The following is a 25,804-nucleotide window of genomic DNA, read 5'->3' as shown; positions in this document are numbered from 1 at the left end:
TAGTGGAGCAGTTCCCAGCTGTGTGATGACCTAAAATGTCAGGCCCCTGGAGGGAGGGGAAAAGCAAAGCAGAATACAGGGCTTGTGCAGCAATATTGGATGGTATGGAATTTTCCCAGCTTGGAAACCTCCCAATCAGCATAGTGAATCAGATGGGATATGGATCTGTGGAACCAAGTATTGAGGAATATTGTTGTTGTCATTAGGCATGAAATTGCCTTGCTAAGGTAAAGTAGTTTAAAATTCCAAAAATGTCCTTCCAGATAGCACATTTTCACATTACCCAGCTGAGAGGAGTACACCCTCTATACTTACTTTCTCTTTTAATGAGATTTAGCTGCCATCTGAAGAAGCTAAATTCAAATAGCTTTTTTTGAGACGTGTGAAGACGAAGAGAGGTAGCCCTAACTTTAAGATCTTCTGTCCGGCATGTTGAACGATCATTACAAATACTTCAATTTTTGATGAAGGTCTGCCAGGGATGATAGCCGAATTGAGCATCAGTTTTTTTTAAAGGGGAACAGATAGAGTATACAAATGAGGCATTACATCACTTCAGCCTTTGAAGATAAAATATTGCCAACAAGCCCTATAACTGTCCGTAATGATACCATAGTAACAATTCACACTAAGCTAATTTGAGCTCAGGATATCCTTTCTCAGCAATTTAGACTGGCGTGCAGGATTAACCACTCTTTATTGCACAGTACATGCTAAATTAGTACAGTATAAGACTACTTATCTAATGTTCCTATCTGTCAAAGGTATATCATTAATGCATTTGCAGATTTACTGCATAAAACTGTAACAATACGCTGCTGTGATTAAAAAGAGGAAAAACTGGAGTGCAGCCAATGTTCATAATGAAACCAGCACACTTCATCTAAATAGTAGGAAAACAGGACTCTGGGCACATAAAGATAACACTAGCTTTCCCTTTGGCTATATGATTCATGCCACTGAATTGTTAGATCTAGACTTGGGTCTAGAAATTGTAAGAAACATTTATTATTCAAGTGCAAGTATTGTAGCCACAGCTGTTTAAAAGCCACTTACGATATAACTCATTCTTGGCTAGCTTGATATTATAAGGATGTTGAAGAAAGTATTGAATGTTACTAATCAGTTGCAGGATCCAAACATTAACTAAAGCAGGGCACCATTCATACTGAAGTAGGTAATTTACTGTCGCTAATAAATATTTATTTTTTTAATTCTCTTCTGGGATCTGGGTGTCGATGGGAAGGCCGGCATTTATTGCCCATCCCAAGTTGCGCTTCAGAAGGTGGTGGTGAGCCGCCTTCTTGAACCGCTGCAGTCCGTGTGGTGATGGTACTCCCACAGTGCTGTTAGGGAGGGAGTTCCAGGATTTTGACCCAGCGACGATGACAGATCGGCAATATACTTCTAAGTCAGGATGATGTGTGACTTGGAGGGGAACTTGGAGGTGGTGGTGTTCCCATGTGCCTGCTGCCCTTGTCCTTCTAGGTGGAAGAGGTCGCGGGTTTGGGAGGTGCTGCCGAAGAAGCCTTGGCGAGTTGCTGCAGTGCATCTTGTAGATGGTACACACAGCAGCCACAGTACGCTGGTGGTGGAGGGAGTGAATGTTTAAGGTGGTGGATGGGGTGCCAATCAAGCGGGCTGCTTTGCCCTGGATGGTGTCGAGCTTCTTGAGTGTTGTTGGAGCTACATTCATCCAGGCAAGTGGAGAGTATTCCATCACACTCCTTACTTGTGCCTTGTAGATGGTGGAAAGGCTTTGGGGTGTCAGGGGGTGAGACACTCGCCGCAGAATACCTAGCCTCTGACCTGCTCTTGTTGCCACAGTATTTATGTGGCTGGTCCAGTTAAGTTTCTGGTCAATGGTGACCCCCCCTGGATGTTGATAGTGGGAGATTCGGTGATGGTAATGCCGTTGAATGTCATGGGGAGGTGGTTAGACTCTCGCTTGTTGGAGATAGTCATTGCCTGGCACTTTTGTGGTACGAATGTTACCAGCCACTTTTCAGCCCAAGCCTGAACGTCGTTCAGGTCTTGTTGTATGCGGGCATGGACTGCTTCATTATCTGAGGAGTTGTGAATGGCGCTGAACACTGTGCAGTCATCAGCGAACATCCCCATTTCTGACCTTATGTTGGAGGGAAGGTCATTGATGAAGCAGCTGAAGATGGTTGGGCCGAGGACACTGCCCTGAGGAACTCCTGCAGCAATGTCCTGGGGCTGTGATGATTGACCTTCAACCACCACAACCATCTTCCTTTGTGCTAGGTATGACTCCAGCCAGTGGAGCATTTTGCCCCTGATTCCCATTGACTTCAATTTTACTAGGGCTCGTGATGCCACACTCGGTCAAATGCTGCCTTGATGTCAAGGGCAGTCACTCTCACCTCACCTCTGGAATTCAGATCCTTTGTCCATGTTTGGACCAAGGCTGTAATGAAGTCGGGAGCCGAGTGGTCTTGGCGGAACCCAGACTGGGCATCAGTGAGCAGGTTATTGGTGAGTAAGTGCCTCTTGATAGCACTGTCAATTACACCTCCTATCACTTTGCTGATGATTGCGAGTAGACTGAGGGGGCGGTAATTGGCCAGGTTGGATTTGTCCTGCTTTTTGTGGACAGGACATACCTGGGCAGTTTTCCACATTGCCGGATAGATGCCAGTGTTGTAGCTGAACTGGAACAGCTTAGCTAGAGGCACGGCTAGTTCTGGAGCACAAGTCTTCAGCATGATAGACGGGATGTTGTCGGGGCCCATAGCCTTTGCTGCATCCAGTGCGCTCAGCCGTTTCTTGATATCACGTGGAGTGAATCGAATTGGCTGAAGACTGGCTTCTGTGATGGTGGGGACCTCGGGTGTAGGCCGACATGGATCATCCACTCGGCACTTCTGGCTGAAGTTGGTTGCAAATGCTTCAGTCTTGTCTTTTGCACTCACGTTCTGGGCTCCACCATCATTGAGGATGGGGATATTCTTGGAGCCTCCTCCTCCTGTTAGTTGTTTAATGATCCACCACCATTCACGACTGGATGTGGTAGGACTGCAGAGCTTTGATTGTAAGGACATTTGAATTCCATTTGTAATTGAGTCATATCGCACACAAGAAAGAAAGAACTTGCATTTATATAGCACCTTTCATGTCCTCAGGGTGTTGCAAAGTGCTTTATAGCCAAGTGTAGTCACTGTTGTAATAGTGCCATAGGAATTTCTACGTCCACTTGAGAAGGCAAACAAGGCTTAGATTTAACGTCTCATCCGAAAGACAGCACCTCTGACAGTGCAGCACTCCCTCAGTACTGCACTGGAGTGTCGGCCTAAATTTTGTCCTCAAATCTCTGGAGTGAGACTTGAACCCACATCCTTCTGACTCAGAAGTGAGAGTGGTACAACTGAGCCACAGCTGACACAGTCAGATACTATAAGCTACAAGTCTCCGACCAGTACTCGTTCAGAGACATGTAGGGCTGGCAGATCTAAGTTATACGGCTGGCTATGCCACTGACCGTGGAAAATAATCTTTCCAGCATGTTCAAAGCCAAACATTTGTAGCTGCGCAGAGATTGAGCTGTCTTGCTGGCACTCTATGAAGATGCAAAAGATTTAACTTCAAGTTTAAAAAAATTTTTCTTTAAATTTACTTCTTACTAGCTGCAGTTGTCTTCTTCTCTTCTTAGGCAGTCCCTCGGAACCGAGAATGACTTGCTTCCACATTAAAAATGAGTTTGCAGGTGACTGATGAGTCCAATGCGGGACCTACCGTCTCTGTCACAGGTGGGGCAGGCGGTGGTTGAAGGGGCGGGTGGGTGGGGTGCTTGGGTTGACGTGCGCTCCTTCCGCTGTTTGCGCTTGGCTTCCGCTTGCTCCCGGCAAAGAGACTCGAGGTGTTTGGCGCCTTCCCGGATGCTTCTCCTCCACTTTGTGCGGTCTTGGGCCAGGGATTCCCAGGTGTCGATGGGGATGTTACACTTTTTCAAGGAGGCTTTGAGGGTGTCCTTGAAGCGTTTCCTCTGCCCACCTGGGGCTCTCTTGCTGTGCTGGAGCTCCGTTTGGGAGCTTGTTTTGGGAGTCTCGTATCGGGCATGCGGACAATGTGACCCGTCTGTTAAGTCTGTGTGTTATATTGAGAATTACTACACAGACCACAAGAGTAAACTTTAACAGGTCTTTACTAGTCGAGGGTCAGGGCGGAACTGCCCAATAAATCATTACACAGCACTTATATACCGGTGTGGTCACCACCGGTATTACAGTATACAGCAGCCAAGATAAAGTAGTGCAACTCTTAAAATAGTTCTCTTAAAGGTGGAACGGTTACATACACTACAATCCTCCCTTTTTAGCTTAACCGTATATATTCCCCATTAAACATAACATCATAACATATATACACAACTTCATGGAAAAACAGTTCACAGATTCAGTCTCTGCGGAGGCGCCTCCTGCGCTTCCTGACTCGGTCCGGATACCGCCTCGGTGGTGTAGTAGTTCTCGGTGGTGTAGTAGGTTCTCGTTGTTGGGGTGACTCATCTAATAGTCCTTCACTGGACTTAACAGCTTGAACTTTCGTAACTTCAGAACCAGCATTGCTGACTTCTAAAGGCTCGAGTACCTTGGGAAGTTTTTCTACTTCCAGACTGATTTGGCTCAGTTCGGAGGGACCACGTGCGTGACCTGGTAGGGGTGATAATGGTTCAGATGAGTCATCATCTTCTGCTTCCTCTCTATTGTCTTCTATTTCCTCCATCACTTCAGCTTTTGCCTCTGCCACCAATTCCCTGAGTGGCTTATTACTGCTGACACTGCTCACAAAAGGGTGCTCTTTCTTCTTAGCTTTCAACTGATCGATGAATTTGACATATTCCCTTTCTTGCTCAGCTTTGATTCGTTTGGCCTCATCGCGCAGACGGTTTGTGTGTTCCTGTTCCATTTTCTCAATCAGCTGCTTCTGCTGTCTTTCCAGATTCCCCCACTCTGTGTCAAAGAACTTTTTCTTTGCATTCATCTCTTGTTCAAAACGGCGAATCATTTGTTCTAATTGCTGTTGTAGTTTGAAATTGAGTTGAGTTTGAGCCCGGTGTTCCTCAGAAATGTGCATGTCTGTAGACTGGACAGACTCAGAATTCTCTGTCAAACTATGTTGTTGTTGTTCAGTGGAATTCTGTTCTGATACTTTGTTCTCTTCCGAAGTATTTATGCACTCCTTCGTTTTTCCATCATTAGTCTGCAAGTCCATTTTTGACTTGTCTTTTGCACATGGGCTGGTCTTACCGTCATCAGTTCCAGAGTCTGAGCTGATTGTCTTCACCGAGTTCTCACTCTCTGCTTTGTCACTGCCACTGCTGCATATGCCCTCATCCAATTTTCTGGACAATCGTTCAGGTTTAACATCTTTTTTTCCGGAGTCTACCGTTATTGCTTTTAGGGAGTGCCAGTCCATATTTATTTTCCTGATCCACTCCCGTCCCAGAAGTGGTGGACCTCCCTCAGGTAGTACATATATGTCCATTCCTTGGTGTTCTTTGCCCTGGTGTACCACCTTGACTTTTATCTTTCCGATGGGGTATACTCTTTGCCCCATGTATGTCTGCAATACTATCTCCGTATCCCGTAGGGGAATATGTGTGAATAACCTTTTGTAATCTTGCCTATTCATGACCGTCAACGCCGATCCGGTGTCCAATTCCATCTTCACTTGGACTCCTGCTATCTGAAGTGTGACCCAGATAGTTTGTAGGTCAGCTTCCTTACTCACATTGTGAATTCTCAGACTACCCAGCTCCTTGCTGTTGGAGTCTGAATCCGAATTCTGTTCATACGAACTCTTCTCAGCCACCTTATGTACCTTTCTGCACTTTTCCTGCGGTGACTTTTTGTTGCTGGTCTTCTTTCCTGACCGGCATACTTTAGCTATGTGACCAAGCTTGCCACATTTTCTACATTCCTGGTTTTTAAACCAGCATTGGTTCTGATCGTGTGTTGTCTTTCCACAACGATAACATTTCGTTGTACCCAAAGCCATTTGATCTACGCTGAGTACCGCTGCCTCCAGCTGCATTTCCGCAGTGCCTCTCGCTGCGGCTTCGTGCGATGCTGCAATAGTGACAGCCTTATCAAGTGTAAGATCATTCTCTTCAAACAACCGCTTTTGTGTTCCTTCTTTCGACAATCCACACACGAATTTGTCTCTCAGTGCCTCTGTCAGTCTTTCCCCAAACTGACAGTATTTCGCTAGCTTACGCAGTTCAATTAAATACTCCGCGTTGCTTTCCTCTTTCAGTTGCGTTCTCGCATGAAATTTAAATCGTTCCGCTAACATCAGCGGTGTGGGGCTCAAATGATTCTTCAGGACAGCAACAATATTAGCGAAAGTCTGATCCGCCGGTTTAGCTGGTGATAGAAGATGCTTCAATAGCCCGTATGTCTTCGCACCCATTGAGTTTAGTAAGGTTAGTGCTTTATCTTCATTTGATATTTTATTTGCCTTACAATATATCTCTATGCGTTCTACATACGTGGCCCAATCTTCAACATCGGGATCGAAATCGTTGATGTTACCACGCTTAGGCATCCTCGCAATCTTCTTGAGAGACAAAAAGAAATTTTTCTTTTCTTTTTTTTTTAAATGGCGGTTTCCCGCGCTCGTCTTCTTCCCCCGCCTACGAAAATGGCAGCTTCCCGCGCTCGTCTTCTTCCCCCGCCTACGAAAATGGCGGCTTCCCGCGTTTGCCTTTCTCCCCCCCGCTGGCTGTAATGGCGATTGCCGTATTGCTGCGTTCGCCCTCCCCAGCGGTTTTCAAATCGTGCCTCCCAGCCCCTCTTGCAGTCCGGTCCTTCCCCCCCCCCCCCCCCCCCCGGCTGCGGCTGAGTTCTCCGCGGTTTTTTAAAAAAAAATTCTCCCCGCTTACGCTGTCCCGGTCGCTGCGCCTCGCGGCCTCAGTAGCTGCCCGGCCTTTTTCACTGGTCGCGGTCGAGCTCTCTCTCGACGCTGTTGCGTCTCCCAGCCCGCTATTTTCTCCCGCGCCTTACGCTGTCCCGGTCGCTGCGCCTCGCGGCCTCGGTAGCTGCCCGGCCTTTTTCACCGGTCGCGGTCGAGCTCTCTCTCGACGCTGTTGCGTCTCCCAGCCCGCTTGTAGCCCGGTCTCTCACACCGGCTGCGTTTGCATTCACCGCGGCTTCCGTGCCTTACGCTGCCCCAGTCTCAGCGCCTCTGGCCCCGACTTCTGTCCGGCTCTTTTCCCCGGCCATGGTCGAGTTCTCCGCCCTTATATCCTCCGTTTTTCCCTCCCCTACTTCACAGCCAACGTGGCCGACTGGCTGCTCATCGCTGATCGGCTTACCCACCACCGTGATAGAAGGGATGATCACTGCCTGTTGCTGATGGAAGGCTTCGTGTCAGAATTCTTCCTTTGCTCTGCAGACCCGAGTCTTTTCTTAGCAGAATGATGAGGGCGGATGCCTCTTCTCGACGCCCGTTAAACTGCCTTGGATGTATCTCTGCCGCAGGGTAAGATCGTACTCGTCGCCACTGTTAAGTCTGTGTGTTATAATGAGAATTACTACACAGACCACAAGAGTAACTTTTAACAGGTCTTCACTAGTCGAAGGTCAGGGCGGAACTGCCCAATAAATCATTACACAGCACTTATATACCGGTGTGGTCACCACCGGTATTACAGTATACAGCAGCCAAGATAAAGTAGTGCAACTCTTAAAATAGTTCTCTTAAAGGTGGAACGGTTACATACACTACACCGTCCATCGGAGCTGATTGAGCGTGGTCAAAGCTTCGATGCTGGGGATGTTGGCCTGAGCAAGAACACTTGTTCCGTCAGAGAGACAAGTACAAGGCTTCATGGCAGCACCCTCGCTCCAAGCACTGGCATCTGCTGGACTACGTCATCGTCCGAGCGAAGGGCCGCAAGGACGTCCGCATCACCCGCACTATGACAGGAGCTGATGACTGCTGGACAGACCACCGCCTAATCCGCTCTGTCATCTCCATCAATGTAGCCCCAGAACAGCGGCGGCAGCAACAGAAACAATGCTGCAGGAAAATTAACGCTGGAGCACTCAAAGACACCGCTAAGAAAGCCCTATTCAGCCTGCGCCTCACAACCAACCTGACGACTCCCAGTGATGCAGAGACACAGAATGCCCACAGTGCCTGGTCTGCACTCAAGGCCTCCATAATCAGCACCTGTGAAGAGATGCTCGGTCACTCGACCAGGAAACACCAAGACTGGTTTGACGAGAACGACCAGGAGATCCAGGAGCTAATAAGTCGCAAGCGCAAGGCATTCCTGATCTGGAAACAGCAACAGAACTTGAGAGCAAGAAAGCAGCTCTGCAGACGCCTGAAGGCCGAGGTCCAACAAAAAACTCGCGACCTAAAGAACAGATGGTGGGTGGAGAAACGCAGGAGATCCTGCAGTTGTATCTACAAACACACACACAAAACTATTTCAAGTGGACAGTAATATGAAAAGGAGAATATTGTACATTTTTACATCTAATATTTCACTTGATGTCTGCAGCCAATTTATTTTTTCTGATTGTGCAACATTCAATTTGATGTGAAATGTGCACGTAACAGAATTAATACCGTGGCAGATATTTACAAATCTTTATAGTCGTCCCACTACTCTGCATCTACAGCTATAGCACCATTCACACAGTAATACTGCAATGGAACTTCACTGTGTTTGTAATTATTGGAGAGAAATATGAAAATAAAATGGTTTTATTTCAAACTAGCTGTGGAATTTAAATCTTAAAAGCAGAAAACAAACTTTTTCCCACTCAATAACTACAATGAAAATTTGGTTTTGGTTCATTTTTTTTTAAAATGGTAACTTAAGGGATGAAGAAACTGCTTTGTTATAGTACTGTTGAATAATTGCTCTTACCACCCTTTGCAATCTTTTTGGCTCCACGAATTTGCATGTCATCCTTGCGCTGAGGTCATGCTAATCTTCTCTCGTGTTCCAATTTTAATATATGTGTTGCCAGTTACAGACACACAATCAAATCTGTTCTTGTATATGTGTTACAAGAGAAACCAAAGGTTAAGTTGGAGGCTTGTAGGTGGCAGGCAACTCCCCACACTGACTCAGTACAAGGCTGGCAGTCACGGTCTAAGGTTATACAATATGATTTTAAAAATTTAAACGGCACTTTAAAAATGAGTACTTTTTGCTTATGTATTTTTACTTTAGCACTCTAATCATGTTAGTGACATCCGTCAAAATAATAAATAAACTGTTATGATTCCAAAATAATAACCTTTTTAACAGTGCATTCAAGAGTCATTTACAGGTTCTTGATAAGAAATGACAAGCATCTATAGGCAAAATTTTTAATGTAAATTGGCAGCAGGTAGGAATTGATGTTAAAAGAGTGTGACATTGGCCCAGAAATTTGGGTCGGAGGCTTCCCGCGGGTGCAAGCCTCCGACCTGCACTTACCTAGCGCGCCGGCCGTTGTGCTGTGGGCCCGTGTGGGATTCCGATCCTGGGCCTCCTCCAACTGCCGGTGCGCAGTGCTTGCGTATCCCAGGGGTGCAGTTAGTTCGAAGCGTCCCCTGGGATCACGTGGGCCATGGAGAGCCAATGGTAGCAGGGAATCTGTATTCATAGATTTGACAGGAAGACCTGTCAAAACTATGAATACAATTCAGCCCCAAAACATCACTAAAACTTCAAATACATTTTTTAAAATCACATTTTTAAAATAACTATAAATTACATAAAATAACTATTTTAAACAATAATTTAAATTTTTGAAAAAATTAATTACAGTTTCTAACGGGGCTAAAAATAAACTTACCTTTCTTTAAAGTATTTAAAAATAATAAACCTGTGGAAAAAATGTTTTAATTTTACTTAATTCACCACTTACCTTGTTAAAAGCAGGCCTTGCGACTGCTTTTTAAAAGTGTAACTGCTGGAGACTTACCCTCCCGGAGAAAGCTGCAAAAAAAACAGAAGTTCCAGGCGTACACGCTGCCCCTCCGGCGCACGTGTTCGACCTGTGAACCCCTTCCTTTAAGGGAACAGAAGTTCCAGTTTCCCGCGCATGCGCAGTGCATGCACAAAACCGGCACTTACGTTGGGCCTGCGCGTGAGTACCCAGCGCGTACTCACCCGTGGGGACTCGAAGTTCTGGCCCGTTGTATGGTCAGATACAAACGATGTTTCATTCTGACCTAATCAAAACCGATTAAAGAGCAGCATAGTGGTTAAGTAGAGGTGTAAAGAATGGTATTCGAGATAAGCAGACAACCTTGAAAGTGTACAAGGAATCCAATAGGTAGGTTGATTTGAAAAAAACATGAGCAAATGCAGATGAGAAAAGTGAAACCAAGAGAAACGTTGAATCCAAGATCATTGGGAACACCACCAGCTGCAATAAAAGGGTTTTCAAATATATGTGCAGTAAATAAAGAGTGAAGGAAAGGATTAGTCCACTTAAAAATGGTAATCTTATGCTGGGGATCTGAGTTGTTAAATTGTTGGTTCACATCTCCAGTGTTAGCTTGGTTCCATTGTTAGCACTCTTGGCTCTGGTTCAGGAGATTGTGGATTTGAGCTTATAGTCTAAACTGACAGGAGTGTAGTATTATCAGAGATGCTGTGATTTAGATGAGACATTAAACTGAGGTCTTGCCTGTCTATTTCAGTGATTTAGGTATATGTTAAGAACCCCAAGGCTATTCAAAGAAGAGTAGAGAGTTTTTCCAGTGTCCAACTGTGCTATGTTGTGAATACTGAATGGAAGTTAAAAACTTGGTCGATCCATCCTAATGGTTTTAACCATTGAAAGAGTCTGACCTTTTTTATGTCCGTGGTTTCTGTAACTAAGTAAGTATGAGCTTTGTTTAATTTTGGACTGGATCTGGGAATGGTTTAACCTTGAGTTGAGGGTAGAGTAACACAGCAACAGGATGTGACTGCTCTTTCCAAGAAGTGGCTTTATAAATCAAGCATCTAATGCAATCATTCTGTGCAGGTATATATTTTCATAGATAAATGGTTTGTGACAGTTGGCTTTTGAAAACGAATGGCTTGGCTATATTTGTGCCGTGTTTCAGCAAGATTTTTAGTGGTTGACAGAGGTTGGAGGGCAACATCAGAAGGTTTATAGGCATAAACTTGACTCTGTGTTTTGACTAGAACCAAATGTGGTAGAATTCCACCAAATTACCAATGTTAACCCTTTGAGCACTAAATTGTTTTTTTAAATGAGTGTTTCAAATCTCACTGTCTGCATTCAACATTTTCAATGTAAGGCATTCATTACAAGTTATAGTTCTCTCTGATGGCCTCTGCTAATGCATTGAAAAATGCACCTTAATTATTTTTCAAAAAATAGTCATTGTATGAATTTATGTGTTTTTCTTTAACACCTTAGTAAGAAACAATAAAATCTAGTGTCCAGTAAAATTCTCCCATCTGCTTTCATTCCTGTATATTTTCAGAACTAAAGTATGAATTAAATAAGGTGCATTATTAATGAGACAATGAATTTTAAATAGCAGTAATATGAGCAACCTGGGCCAAATCGAATCCCCTATAGTTAGTAAAGTGTCCTTATGCACTACAGTTTTAAACTATGTAGCAAATGAGTCTAATAACTCTGAATATTTGGATGAGCAATTGGATTAATTTGTTATTTTAATACCTTTTTATTAGCTCACAGACGAGCAGCACATTTCTCAAATCTTGAAACAAAATCTCTTTCACAATTTGAAGGGAAGCATTAAAAATTAATACACATTTTATTGTTATGGCTGTTTAGGCTTTGATATGATTAGTAATTACATGTTGAAACAGATTACCAGTTGCATCTTTAAAAGACGGAAAGTGTTATGTGGGGTTCTGTCTTTTAAATTCTATTAAATGAGACATTGTAGACTACAGATAACCATCCCTCTTAATTGCCGTTTTGAATTTTTGCTATCCTAACTAGGCATTATTTCAAAATTATGACAAATTACATTTTTGTTAGATTCGCATTAAAGGAGCACAGTACTCCAGAACCTTTTAGTTTAGTCTGTTGGGTATCTGACACACAAAAACTAATAGGGTTGGCAAGAGCCTTGCCTTAGAGATCTCCAAGTATACGGAGGGCTACTGCTAGAGTTTAACCAGATAAAAATGAGCAGATTATCAGGAACACTCATCCCATTAGGCCTTTGGCTTGTAGGCAAAGCCGAAGCTGTGTTTAGTTTTGGTGTCCGTGTTGCAGGAAGGATGGAGGCTGATTCATGAGGGCCGAGTTATGAGGAAAGATTATCTACCCTTGGACTTTATTCTCTAGGGAAGAGAAGAGAAGGGCGAAGGGGGACTTGATAGTTAGCTTTAAGATTTTTACAGTTTTGGAGAATTTAGATCCAGGAAAGTTTTTTTTTATTGGACACGGGATTCAGGGAGTAGAGGACACAGTTTATGGTTAAGGGTATCAAAAGAAATAGGCAATTTAGGCAACATTTTTTTTAGTAACAAGATGATAGTACTGTAGAACCTTTTGCCAGCAGGGACTGTGGAACGGAAAACCGTGATAGCTTTTAAAAGGATTAAAATTCTTGTTAGGAAAGAGGATACAAGTTTATTAATTGAAGAATCACAGTAAGGAAATTTATAGGCGGTTTGGAAGGGTAGGCTAGAAGGGCGAAGGGTCTTGTACCCAAAGCATTCCAATGTTTATATGAAAGTGTGGTGTCCAGTGCTAGCAGTACACAGTATAAGTATCATAAAAGCATCGTAAAACTGTGATGGAAATAAAAAAGCTACTCATCAAATAGTTACGTTAACTATTATTTTATTGAGCAAGTCAATTCATTTTTGTGTTCAGGTATTTTATGATGTAAGCAAGTGAATTTTGTTCCTTTAGAACCTTTCCAATAGTTGTATACTTGTAGGATATTAAAACAATCAAACATCTGTATTACTGAAATATTTGTATTTATTTGAATACGATAGTTAAATATAGTGGAGGATTGCAGTTAAACCTCTCATTATAACAGTTTTTCTCCTTAGACCCGTCAGAAGTTTCACCATAAAGGAATTCAATTTTTTTTCTCTCTCCAGTTTTGCATCCTTCTCTCTTGAAAGTGCTGCCTCTTGCTGGGACACAGTTTTAGTGGCATGGGTTGACTTAGAGTATTTTGCCCAGGTGCCCATTCTTCATGTGAGACAGTGACTGGCAATAAGCTGTTTGAGGGAAGAATCATAGTTGAGCCCAATTCTGTCCTTGCCTGATATCCGCCCATGTGCGCTTTCCAACATGAGTCACCAGATAGTGATCAGCAGTGGAACCCTAACTGATTTTTCTTTATTCTCCTCCACTCCCCAAGCCCAGGCACCTGAGGCCAATTGTAGTATCCCTAACACTATCCCAGCTGAAATAATTAAACTCAGCACAGACCAGAAGTCAATGTGGAACCTCCATAGTTAGTATGACTCAGTTCCACACCAGACAATAAAGCTACTAACTGTATACCACAGAAGCTCATGAGTTCAAACCACGATGAGAAGGATTACTTTGCTAGTCTTGCCTGGCTTTGAGATAATGTGGTTTATCATGTGTTTCTTTTCCTACTGTTAGGTTTAATAAGCTCACACTCCAAGCTGGACCAAATGACGTTGCACAAAAATGATAGTGGCCTTTCCATTGTAACCAGAAAGAAAGCAGTTTCTACTGAAAGTATTACAGTCTCAACTCTGGCATCATCTCCGCTACCTTCACCATCTCCATCGTGTGAATCAGGTTAGTTGACAATATTAACGACAATTGCTCTGGTCTGCAGTGATGGTCAGAAACTGGTCTTCAAAGCTCACAGTGTAATTACTTGGATTCTCATGTTGCGTTCCTGCGTGTGAAGTACTTAAGAAATAAACTGCTAGCTCTTGAACTAATTAGCCAATGTTGGTCACATTCATTGGACCCAAACATAGCTTTATTCATTCCAACCTATGATTCCTTGTGTAACAGCAGAGTTGTAGCTTGCATAAGAAATCTGAGCCTGGCTTCAAAACACAAACACATAACAACATTTAAAGCTAAGCCAAGTGGTTAGGTTCAGTTGCTTTGGGTTTGTTTTTGTTCTCCTAATTTTGTTCTGTTTCCTCCCCTCCTCTCCGGAAAGTACTGAAGGGAATGGCCATTCCTCATGTATAGCCTCGATGGTCACTGGACAGTGATAATGAGCAGGAACCCTGGCTCATTTCCCCCCTCCAAGCTACTGATGCCCATTGTGCAGCTGATGTTTGTACGCTCACTGAAATTGTAACTAACTGGCTCATTAGTTCTCAAATTAGGTCTCAATACTGCACTCCACTGGAGGCATAGTGCTTCCACTTATGAAAAAATTATGAATTTTGTTGATGTATTACTCTTAAGAAGAGGTGATGGGGCAACATTGGCATGAGAAGTTTCTTCAGGGATATCCCCCACCTACACTACGGTTCAGGGGATTTTTCCAGTGATTAATGGAGCCATAAAGACCAGAATAATGCCAAGTTTAATCTATAGTCTATAGACCCTCCCACCCACTCTCTCTGCACCACCACCACCCCAGCAGCTGCCGAGGCCAAGTGTGTCCCATGCAGCTATTAATCATTTCACTCAATGTTTATATCTATCATTTCCAACCCAGTATCTAACCAATACTAGCTACTTGTTGAATGACTTAATCAACTCAACTGATTCTGATGGGCGTCTGATCCACTTATTCATTGGAGTATTCAGGACCAGAAAGAGCATTACCATCTATCGGACTAGTCCAGAATATTTAATAACTGAGGTTGAAAAAGAAGTTTCTGTTCTCTAGTCTCGGTTGCACTGACATCACCGAGGTTGGTATAATTGATGGGAAAATCCTTTTAAAAAAACATTTCTGCCATACATTAAAAATTGAAGGAAAAGAGAGCTTGCATTTATATAGCACCTTTCATGACCTCAGGACATCCCAAAGCACTTCTAAGCCAATAGTGTTCTTTTGAAGTGTAGTCACTGTTACAACATGGGGAAACACAGCAGCCAATTTGTGCACAGCAAGGTCCCCACAAAGAGCAATAAGATAAATGACCAGTTAATCTGTTTCAGTGGTGCTGGTTGAGGGATAAATATTGACCAGGACAACAGAGAACTTGTCTTTGGATCGTGCCATGGGATAATTTACGCCACTTGAGAGGGCAGATGAGGCCTCAGTTTAATGTCTCATATGAAAGTTAGAACCTGAGAACAGTTCAGCACTTCCTTGTTCTGCACTGAAGTGTCAGCCTAGTTTACAACATGACGAGTCAATATGGGCCATTTCTATTTTAAATGTGGACATAGGAATTTATAATGGAAAAAGTTGACAAGGAGTGCACACGGAAACAAGATTTTTAATATATTAACTATCGATAATATCAAATCAAATATTGCATAAAAATAAGGACATATGAATATATGAAATGGGAACTGAGTTATGTATACACATCCTGTTCCAATTATCTCCTGCCCTTTAATCCTACTTCATCTAAAGACTGCACGGTCAACTCCCCATGTGCAATGCCACAAGAGATCAACTAGTATTTTTAAAACGATCAATGTGTCTCTAATCATCTGCTGGAATATTTAATTATGGATGAAATTGCATGATGGCAATTTGAAATTTGATGGTCTTGTTATTTCCAAGTTTTAAAAATGTTGGCATGTAAGCTCATCTCTTCCCTTAAGACTTTGATAATTTTTCCCCCATCTCCCCACGTCAGGACAACGAGAGTGTACTTTAGCCTCCAGGAACAGATAGTATGCACTTTTCTTGAAGCCATTGAGACCTGTTTGCATCAGTTTACCGTAGCACTATGAAAAGCACTTCTGTATTAATTAGAGTAATCCTGTCCAAACCGCTTCTCTGCAACCCATGTGTTGAAGTAAGAAACAGAAAACATAAGAAGTTGTCTTAATGAGAAAATGGAAGGTTTCTGAGAATTTCCTGTCATTAATAAAGGCTCCTTTGAAAGTCTTTGTTTTTAAAAAAAACTTTTTTTGCGGGAGGAAAGACATCTACAAATGAACCCAGCTGTTCGGTGAAACTTGGAGTAAGTTGGTGGGAATCTCTAAAGGCGTTCCCAGGCTTTAATAATGATAGCAATTAAGCAGGACTGAAACATGACCTGCTTTGCACTAAAATGACTGCATTCTTGTATTTTCAAATGATGCACATGTTGAAAGCAGTTATTACTACATTTAGAAAATATTGTTTAATTATCGGTGTAAAAAAATCTTGTTAAACCAATTCTTTGAGATTTTTACAGAGGTTAAAACAAAATTCCTTGTCCTTCAAAATAGATGGTGATTCCTGAAGGCCTATGGTTTTATCACCCTTCCCATACTACGGAAGTGGGAGTATTATTGTGTGACGCTGATCGTGACAACATTATAAATTTTATATTGGGGGTACAGGAAACATACCGTACTTTGGTGGCACCTGAGATAGTTGTATTGCTTTGAATAATGTTCCATGCTTCCGGTCATAAAGCAACTCCACCCCTTTTTGCTTATTTACATACAAATTAAACAACTAAATACAAAACATTTGAACGTAAATTCTCAAATGTGTAGTTTATACAAATATAAAAGAAACATGGACAAGAAAGTACCGTTTGGCTCATTGAAGTTCATCCCTCCAGTAGCCTAACACTCTTATTAAAGCATTCAACTGCAGTTTGAATGGCTCTAATGTTTTGATTCTATACCCTGCCTGGCAGATTATTCCAAACATTATCTTACTATATCTGTTCTAAATTTACATTCCATTAATTCAAATCTATGTTCAATGGCCCTACCTTCCTTCCTTATTTTGAAGCATTATTCTGGGGTTACCTTATCAATACCATTTACTACTTTTGATATCATAGTGAGATCACCATCACCCCTTAATATAATTTCTAGACTTCAGAATGTAAGCTTCTGTAATCCTCTTCACACAGAGTGCTCGACACTTGAAATAGATTTCCAGATAAAGTAGTGGAGGTGAAGACCCTGGAATCATTCAGGAAACAATTAGATGCTGACATGGGGGGACTGTAGGGTCTTTCTGGATGGATGAATTAAGATAGGCGGAATGGCTTTACTCATCCATAATAACCTTGTGAACTTGTCATCTTTCCTCTTAGCTCATCCTCTTTACGTGGACACTGCGAGCAATATTTGGCCAGTGTAATATAATGTATATTAATGAACTACAGTTGCGAATCTTTCCTAAGAGCAGTATTATATTGCAGATATCAATTGTTCAAGTTATCAGTTCCCATATCGTTCTCTGCCAAAGCCAACATTCACTGGTTAAATTTTAATATTGGAAGAGAGAAGTTGGGACAATCTCTTAACATTAAAAATGTAAATAATTCATTTTTTTTAATGCTCACAAGTTTTGCAAGATATATGGCAGTGTGTCTGAAGCCATAACTTTGTGATAGCACCTGCTAATGGCGGTCTCTTGCAAAGTGCACTTAGGGTGACTTCACACTTTAATTACACTACATTTGCATCAATGCACAGGTGAACCTGATTCACAACAACACAAACTCTGCATTGTAATTGGCCTTTTAAGTGATCGTAGCTTTTGGTCTGTCAAAGAAACCAAACCAACCTGAAACAGTTGCTTCAAGCATTTATTTGATATTTTAATCTGGGATAAGGCTAATGTAAGTATTCAATAAAAATCTGATTCTGAACACTTTAACATTTGTTGCATGTACTATAGACCCAAGTAAAGAGATAACTGCTACTTTAACCCTTTGCCCTTCTCTAAGCTGTTTTTCATTAAGACCACGGTTTTTATGTCCATATTCTTGAGGATACATTAAAAACAGTTTGTGGCAACGGAAGTTCAATGATCAAAAAACAAGTTTCCCGTTAGGTAGTAGAAGCTGTATTCTATTTCCTGAACAAGTTATCTAGCGGAGTTTCACCAGTGGTACAAAAGATACTTCAAATATTAAGCTGTCTGTAACTCCAAAAGCATCTTTAAACCATTTTAACATCAGTCTGGCATTGGACAGTGTATAGTTTCATACTGTGAAGCTAATTAAGTGATTATGTACATCTGGTGATTAAAATGATTCCTTTTGTTTCTCTCCATTCAGTTCAAAGTCCCAGTTCTTCACCAAGGAGAAAGCTGAAGAGGAGAGAAATTGAAGCTATTCAGTGTGAAGTCAGGAAGATGTGCAATTATGACAAAATTCTCGCAACAAAAAAGAACTTGGACCATGTCAACAAGATCCTGAAAGCCAAAAGGCTGCAAAGGCAGTCAAAGACTGGCAACAATATAGTGAAAAAGAGGAGAGGCCGTCCAAGAAAGCACCCTGTGCCGCTAGATGATGACTTCACAGACCAGATGCCAGTACTGGAGAAGTGTGTGGATCTTCCCAGCAAACGAGGTCTGAGGTACAGTTTAGCCCCCGAGACGCTGGCCTCAGCCAGTCAGGACACAATCATGGACACAATTGAAGCTGTAATATGCATGGTCCAGCAACAGGAGCCTAAGTCAGATAAAGGCACCAAGAGAAAGCAGAAAGAGGAAGTTGGGCAAAAGGTGAAGAGACATAGGAAGTCCAAAGAAACTGAAAAAGAGGCAATCACCACAAATTCTAAAAGGTACAACAGTTTGAACATCTCTGCCACCAGCTACCAATCTACAGCCTCCAATCACTGATACCTTCCTGCACTTTAATGTTACTTGGTGAATGAGAAGGGAATGACTGAGACTCAGATGTTGGATAATTTTAAAATAATAACCATTTTCTCACAAAATCCACTATATGAAAGGGATGGCCTCATTCCAGCATTCACTGCATTCTTTACAAATACCAGACTCTCCTGTCAATCTCTGGTATTGTAATATGTCAATTCAGTTTCACAATTTTGTACAAACATTCCTTCTCCCTGTTATCCACGCTCTATCTACGGACCCATTATTTGCGAAGTGGGCAACATGTAATGGCATATAAAAGGGTAAGTTAGTACAAGTACTTTTGGCAGCCTGTTAGAAGAATGTATTAATGAAATGTTCCTTGGGAAGGCAGGCAGCAATAACATTACGCTTGCAACAGTGTTTCTTATATACTGGATTTATAATCAATATATGCTAGTTGATTAAAGGAGAAACAACAAATTTTAAAATATTCTTGCCGTCATTCAGGCAATCCTGTACTCACAGAGCCTTAAATGCAAAAGTGTTATCCACATAAAGCACTTTCTGCTTCAGTTCAACGTATGCTCTTGGTAACTCAGCAGAAATAGAAAAACAAAGTCATTAAAGGGCATTTTCAATCGATAAGTGTCCCAGGTTTATTTTATGTAGTGAAAATAAATTTTCCCGCCTTGATGGACAACCCTGTCAGAAAGTGACATTAATCAGAAATAATGGATCTGAAAGAGGTGCAAAGCGTAGAATAGATTCAGCCTTAACTTCTCAAGGGATCGGCTGGATTTCCTATTTACACCTACACTTCTATCACTGAGCATTTCCTTTGAGAAGCAATATCATGCAAAACAGTAAAAAGAAATTCAATCAAATTACTCTTTTAATGATGAGAATTGCATTTCAATTTTTTTTTAAAGAAATAATAATTGATCTCCAACTCCCGCACTTGTCACTAAAATTAGAGCAATTATGTTCACAAGTGACTTTCTGTAAATGTAGGAATTGATGTTGTACTCTAGATCATTTAAAAATATAACATTGTGTGCCCTCCTGTATGGCCTTACAGTTTTCCAAAGTAAATAGATGTTAACAAAGATTTTTAAAATATATATTTTCCACAATTATATGAATTTCACAGCATGCTTATTCATGCAATACTTCAGTGACAGTTCTCCACAATTACAAAATTTACACTATACGAAATGTCCCAAATTTGCTCACACTATTACTTTAGAATTAACCCTCCCCCCTGACCACACCCACACACAAAATAGGAACATCTGAAATACTCACTTTGAGAAGATGCAGAGCATTATACATTAGAATTTATAAGTAACAGAACTGTCACCATTCAGTGGTACACCTGAAGCCTGTACATCGGGATGGCCTGATAATAGAAATTATCCTATTTATCCGACCATCCTTGTTGAATGGTAAACCCCATCCATCAATTGTCAATTTCAGAACTGAGTCAATCAGTAATTAAGAAAAAATTCTGCTATAAAGGAATTTCTCTTTTAACCATGTCCCAGTTAACAGTGTCAGTTGTATCTCACTATTTCCCAAACTATTGTATGCAAATAATCAAATACTTAATATCAAAGACTTGGCTGTTTTAATGTATCCCCAGAGTTGTGATTGTCTTGTATCCTGGTAATTGTGCTTTTTCTTTTTGGAGAATCAATGAAAACTATTACCTTAAGCTTTTGAATTTCTGTATTTAATTTCCCCTTATGCAAAAAGAAATTAAGTGTTCTTATGAAGATAATCCAAAACATATTTTCAATTATTTTTCAAAATGAGTAATTGTGACTGCAGTTATATTTAGGCAAAATGTTTATATCATGGCAGCCTTAATTCAGTCAAAAACAGTAGCCTGTTGTATATAATGTAATTACACATCTTTGACCTGCATGGGTTCAAACTGTCTGAATCATCTTGTCTGTGTAATTGTCATTTTAACTGTTTTTCAACCAAGTTTAACAATTCATTTTGATGCCAAACACTTGTTTTAATGCAACTGGGGTTTGGGAATGGGGCTAATTGAAGTTGGACTGGGGAGGGGGGAATTCACATATTCTATAATATACAAGTTTTAAAAGTAACCCTTGCCTTTAAAATTTGGTAAGTAGTGTCACAAAAGCAAAACCATTAAAATGACAATGACATAATTGTTTAAAATGGACCACAGCATTAACAAATGTAATCAGCATGGAGGTACAGTAAATTTTGGATCTGATAAAGCACGGTACAGTGCTGATGTGAAATAATGTATTGTATCATATCTAGTGAAAAGCCTGCCACGGTTGCAACACTAAAACAATACAGAGACATTGAAAGAGCTGCCAAATGTGTCTACACGGGTGTCCTAGTCAAATCCCAGTGTTTTGTTTTCACTCTGCTTTTTTTTAGAAAAAAGAGCAATTTCTTGCTGAAAATTGATAAGACTGCAAATGAAGTTTCAAAAATGTACCTTTAAACATGGGGCACAAGATCCTTTTACATAGTGCTGGCTTATTTTAGTCTGTATTCATAGTGTTTTTAAACCTTTTTTAGAGTGTATTTGCATGTTACTATACTTGACTGTATGTACACATATTTTAGACAAATATTATATTTGTATTCTAATTAAACATAGAGCAAACTTGTACATTGTTGTTTGAAATGTTTTTTGTAACAGTTTTTATTCATGAAGCATTTTTGTACATTGAATAGATATGAACTGCTGTTGATTGGCGCTTATGTATTTGGCATGCTGATTGTCATGCTTCTACATATAGTTGTTGGTTTTTAAAACTTTTTTTCTGAAAGAAGCTCATTGTTTTGCTGCCGAAATCAGGTTAGCAATAGAGCACTTACTGAAAAGTAATCTGTTCATATGTTATTCATTGTGTGAAAATAAAGAAACTTAATCAAAACCAACAAACCTGGATTGAGAATGTCATCTTTGTCCGCACAGCTTGATCTGCATTTGCACATTATTGAAGGGTTACTGCATCTCTTGGAAAATTCTAGCCCCACTTCCATAGTAAAGACCAACCAGCTAGTCATCCCTTGCTATAATACTGTAAAATGAAGTGTAAAATCTTCATGCCAGTTTCAACTGAATACTGCAGTGATCAATTTCCATTTCTGAAATAATCAGAACCATAGAGGTTTACAACACAGGAGGAGGACATTCAGTCCATTGTGTCTGTGCCTGCTCTTTGCTCGAACAATCCAAAGCCAATTCAGCTGCCCTGTTCGCACCCCAATCGAGGTTACTTCAGTAACCTTGTATAACTTTTGATTCCTTTTAAGTGCTTCTGGTACCGAATGATTGGAAGTAAGATGTGTTCTACTACCTTCAGCGAGGCCCGGAACAGAGACTTCCTCTTCAGCACTGCAGAGTTCTGCGCAGCATATGACATTATGAAGGCCAGGAGCGCAGCGTACAGCCTATGTGTAAGGGAAGACATGCTGATAAAAGCTGTCAAAACTAATCCACGCCCACATAGATTTCTTTCAGTCTTTTGCATTGAAATTATATATTTAAAATCTTTTTAAAACCTCCTAAAAACTTCTAATTAAAATGGTTCTTGGATTTATTTCATATATCAGCATTATGTTTTTTTTCATCCAAACTCGCAATTTATTAGTTCCTATGTATATAACTTCCTGTTTAAACGCATACATGTAATTCATCAAGTGTAACAACTGATAATGTGACACTTTACTGTTAAAATAGTAGCATACAGTCTTTAAAGATAAGGCTGAGTACTTAAATACTGTGTACGTGTCAATTCTGACGGTTATACTGAGGCTTGTGAGTCTAAAATATGGGTGTGTAATAATTTTCCCTTGCCAGTGTAGTCCCATTCCAGTTCCCTGTTAATTTAAATCAGTAGTATTGCAGTCTTTATAAAGTACAGATAACGTTGAACATTTGCTGATAGTGTTATTACTACAGACTGAGAAGGTAACTCTAGTGCTGTTTCTTCCTCCTTTGGTTTACTTGTTCTCCTCTCTCTCTTCCCCGCCCCCCCCCCCCCACTATCTCTGCTAGCGCATCTGTCTATCGCTCAAGAACAAGTCGCTACCCGACAACAAACCCACAGCCCGGCATTCATCCAACGCTCCGAGTTTACAGGCGGTGTCAACTCATGCATAACGTGTCTGTAATGAAATCTGTTTGTCTTGATCCTGTATTCGTTTTGCACTCATGTATATTACCCTCCCCCACTGTGTATAGATTCACTTCCTCTTTCCCGACTAACCTGGGAGGTTCCAGGTCTTGGCTCTTGGCTCCGCCCCTGACTTCTCTTACATAAAGATCCCAGGATCTGTATGACTCATTCCTGTGAACCAGTCGGCGTGTTGAGATGTTAGCTCTGATCTTAGTGATTAAAAGCCAACTTGTTTAAGTCTATAACTTCTAGTTTTGTGGTTATTGAAGGCCCATCAATTTTAATCACTAAAGAATACTAGGATGGATCGACTCCTAAAACCAGAGCGTCTGGACTTGGATCCACATTCTGCTGAAGCATCAAATCAATTTGGACACTGGCTCAAATGCTTCGAACTCTTCGCGGGGGCCTCATCCGCTAGCGAGGTAGATAAATTGAGTCTACTGACTACTCGCGTAAGTCATCGGATTTATTCATTCATCCGGGACGCCACCTCTTACACGGAGGCCATCACTATCCTGAAGGCCCAATACCAGAGGCCGGTAAACGAAGTGTACGCCAGACATCTGCTGGCTACACGCAGGCAGCGACCAGAGGAATCAATGGACGATTTCTTACAGGGCCTAAAGGACCTGGTCCGGGACTGTAACTGCAAGGCCGTGACGGCCAACGCGTACTCTGACGAATTGGTCCGCGATTCCTTCATCACGGGCCTCAAATTGAATTATATCCGGCAGAGACTGCTGGAGAAGGAGGTCCTGGACTTTAAAAAGGCAGTGGCCACTGCGCGATCGCTGGACGTGGCCCAGAGAAACTCTGACTCTTATTCTTCCGGCCATGCGGCCCTCACCACCTCGTGCGCGCCGAGGGGGCCGCCATCTTGGAATCAGCCATCTTCCCCATCCAGGTCTCAGACCAGCTCTACGCCATCGGAGTCCCCACACAGAAGTTCACCCAGGAGCCCTACTACAGCGGCAATGTCTCGAGGCCCGAAATGCTACTTCTGCGGCCAGGCCAAGCACCCCAGACAACGATGCCCAGCGAAGGACGCTACATGCTTCAAATGTAAGAAAAAGGGGCATTTTAGCAAAGTCTGCAGGGGGAATCTGATTTCCAACTCCGTCACCGCCTCGTGCGTGCTGTGCGGGCTGCCATCTTGGGATCCGCCATCTTTTCCCGACTCAACGGCCGCCCAGGGCCCAACAGTGGCTTCGATCACGGTGGATCAATCCAGGCCACACCCGTTGACAAAATCCATGATGGACATACAGGTAAACGGGAATTTAACTAAATGTTTAATTGTGGGAGTACCGAGAGTTTTATCCACCCTAGCCTGGTACGGCGGCACTCATTAACGGTAACCCCTACACGGAGCAGAATTGCTATGGCTGCTAAGCCCCACACTTCAGACATTTTGGGCTACTGTGTGGTAACACTGACTGTAAAAGGCACGGACTACAAGGATTTTAAACTCCTCATGATGCCAGAACTCTTGTGTTAATGTAATCTTGGGCCTGGACTTCCAGTGCCACCACAAAAGTGTCACGCTAGCATATGGCGGGTCCCAGCCGCCACTCACAGTCTGTGGCCTATCAACCTTAAAAATCAGCCCGCCCTCTTTATTCGCTAATCTCGCTCCGAACTGTAGGCCCATAGCGACCAAAAGTAGATGGTACAATCTGGAAGACAGACACTTTATCAAGGCGGAAGTGGACAGACTCCCGCGGGAAGGCAGTACCAGCCCGTGGCGTGCCCAAGTAGTCATAGTTAAAAATAGCGAAAAGAAACGGATGGTAATTGACTACAGCAAGACTGTTAATATTTATACCCAGCTGGACGCCTACCCTTTACCCCGCATATCAGAAATGGTCAACCAGATTGCGCAATACCGAGTCTTCTCGACTATCGACCTCAAATCCGCGTATCACCAGCTCCCCATTAGAACGGAGGACCGCCCATACACCGCCTTCGAGGCGAACGGGCGCCTCTACCATTTTCTCAGAGTGCCCTTCGGGGTAACAAATGGGGTCTCGGTCTTCCAACGTGAGATGGACCGCATGGTTGACGAGAATAAACTACAAGCTACCTACCCCTGTCTGGACAATGTCACTATCTGCGGGCACAACCAGCAAGACCACGATCTAAATCTTGCGAGATTTTTAAAAACTGCCCTAAAGCTGAATCTAACCTACAACGAAGACAAATGTGTCTTCAACACAACCCGTCTCTGTACCCTCGGCTGTGTGGTGGAAGATGGGGTAATTGGACCGGACCCTGACCGATTACGCCCCCTAAAGGAACTGCCCCTGCCACACAATCCCAAAGCTTTAAAAAGGTGCCTGGGATTTTTTTCGTATTATGCCCAATGGGTGCCCAATTACTCTGATAAGGCCCGACCTCTCATTAAATCGACGTCCTTCCCACTATCAGCTGAAGCTCGGGAGGCTTTCACCAGTATTAAACAGGACATTGAAAGGGCTGCAGTGTGTGCAGTGGACGAATGCATTCCCTTTTCAAGTCGAAAGCGATGCGTCAGACTTTGCCTTAGCTGCGACCCTCAATCAGGCTGGGAGACCTGTGGCCTTCTCCCGAACCCTTCAGGGACCTGAAATCAGGCACTCTTCTGTCGAGAAGGAGGCACAGGCTATAGTGGAGGCAGTGCGGCACTGGAGACACTACCTAGCCGGCAAACGTTTCACCCTGCTCACCGACCAGCGGTCGGTGGCTTTCATGTTTAATAACAAACAAAGGGGGAAAATCAAGAGTGACAAAATACTCAGGTGGAGGATCGAACTATCCACGTTCGACTATGATATTATGTACAGGCCGGGAGCCCTTAATGAACCCCCAGACGCCCTATCACGGGGAATGTGTGCCAGCATTCATACGGACAAATTACAGGGTCTCCACAACGACCTCTGTCACCCAGGGGTCACCCGACT

General features: G+C 42.3%; 1 protein-coding gene and 1 non-coding gene across 5 annotated transcripts in view; one reads left to right on the top strand and one right to left on the bottom strand.

Moving 5' to 3' along the window:
* The window catches only part of setbp1 (SET binding protein 1), a 375,242-nt gene extending 353,620 nt beyond the window's left edge, over window positions 1-21,622 (top strand). For all 4 annotated transcript variants that reach the window (XM_085973175.1, XM_085973183.1, XM_085973163.1 and 1 more), the window contains exons 4-5: window positions 13,605-13,766; window positions 18,137-21,622. In XM_085973175.1, the coding sequence (XP_085829301.1) occupies window positions 13,605-13,766; window positions 18,137-18,705 (731 nt within the window). In that variant the 3' untranslated portion in view covers window positions 18,706-21,622. The remainder of the gene's footprint in view (window positions 1-13,604; window positions 13,767-18,136) is intronic.
* LOC147123447 (U6 spliceosomal RNA) lies at window positions 8,913-9,018 on the bottom strand. Its single transcript, XR_015075231.1, has one exon. It is a non-coding gene; the product is annotated as a U6 spliceosomal RNA (small nuclear RNA).
* Window positions 21,623-25,804: the final 4,182 nt, after the last annotated feature.

The sequence above is a fragment of the Somniosus microcephalus genome, chromosome 2, assembly GCF_052327205.1.
Source record: "Somniosus microcephalus isolate GS21.2 chromosome 2, FLI_Smic_1.0, whole genome shotgun sequence".
Lineage (NCBI taxonomy): Eukaryota > Metazoa > Chordata > Chondrichthyes > Squaliformes > Somniosidae > Somniosus > Somniosus microcephalus.
Note: the sequence above shows the minus strand (reverse complement) of the source record. Positions and strands in the feature narration are given on the sequence as shown.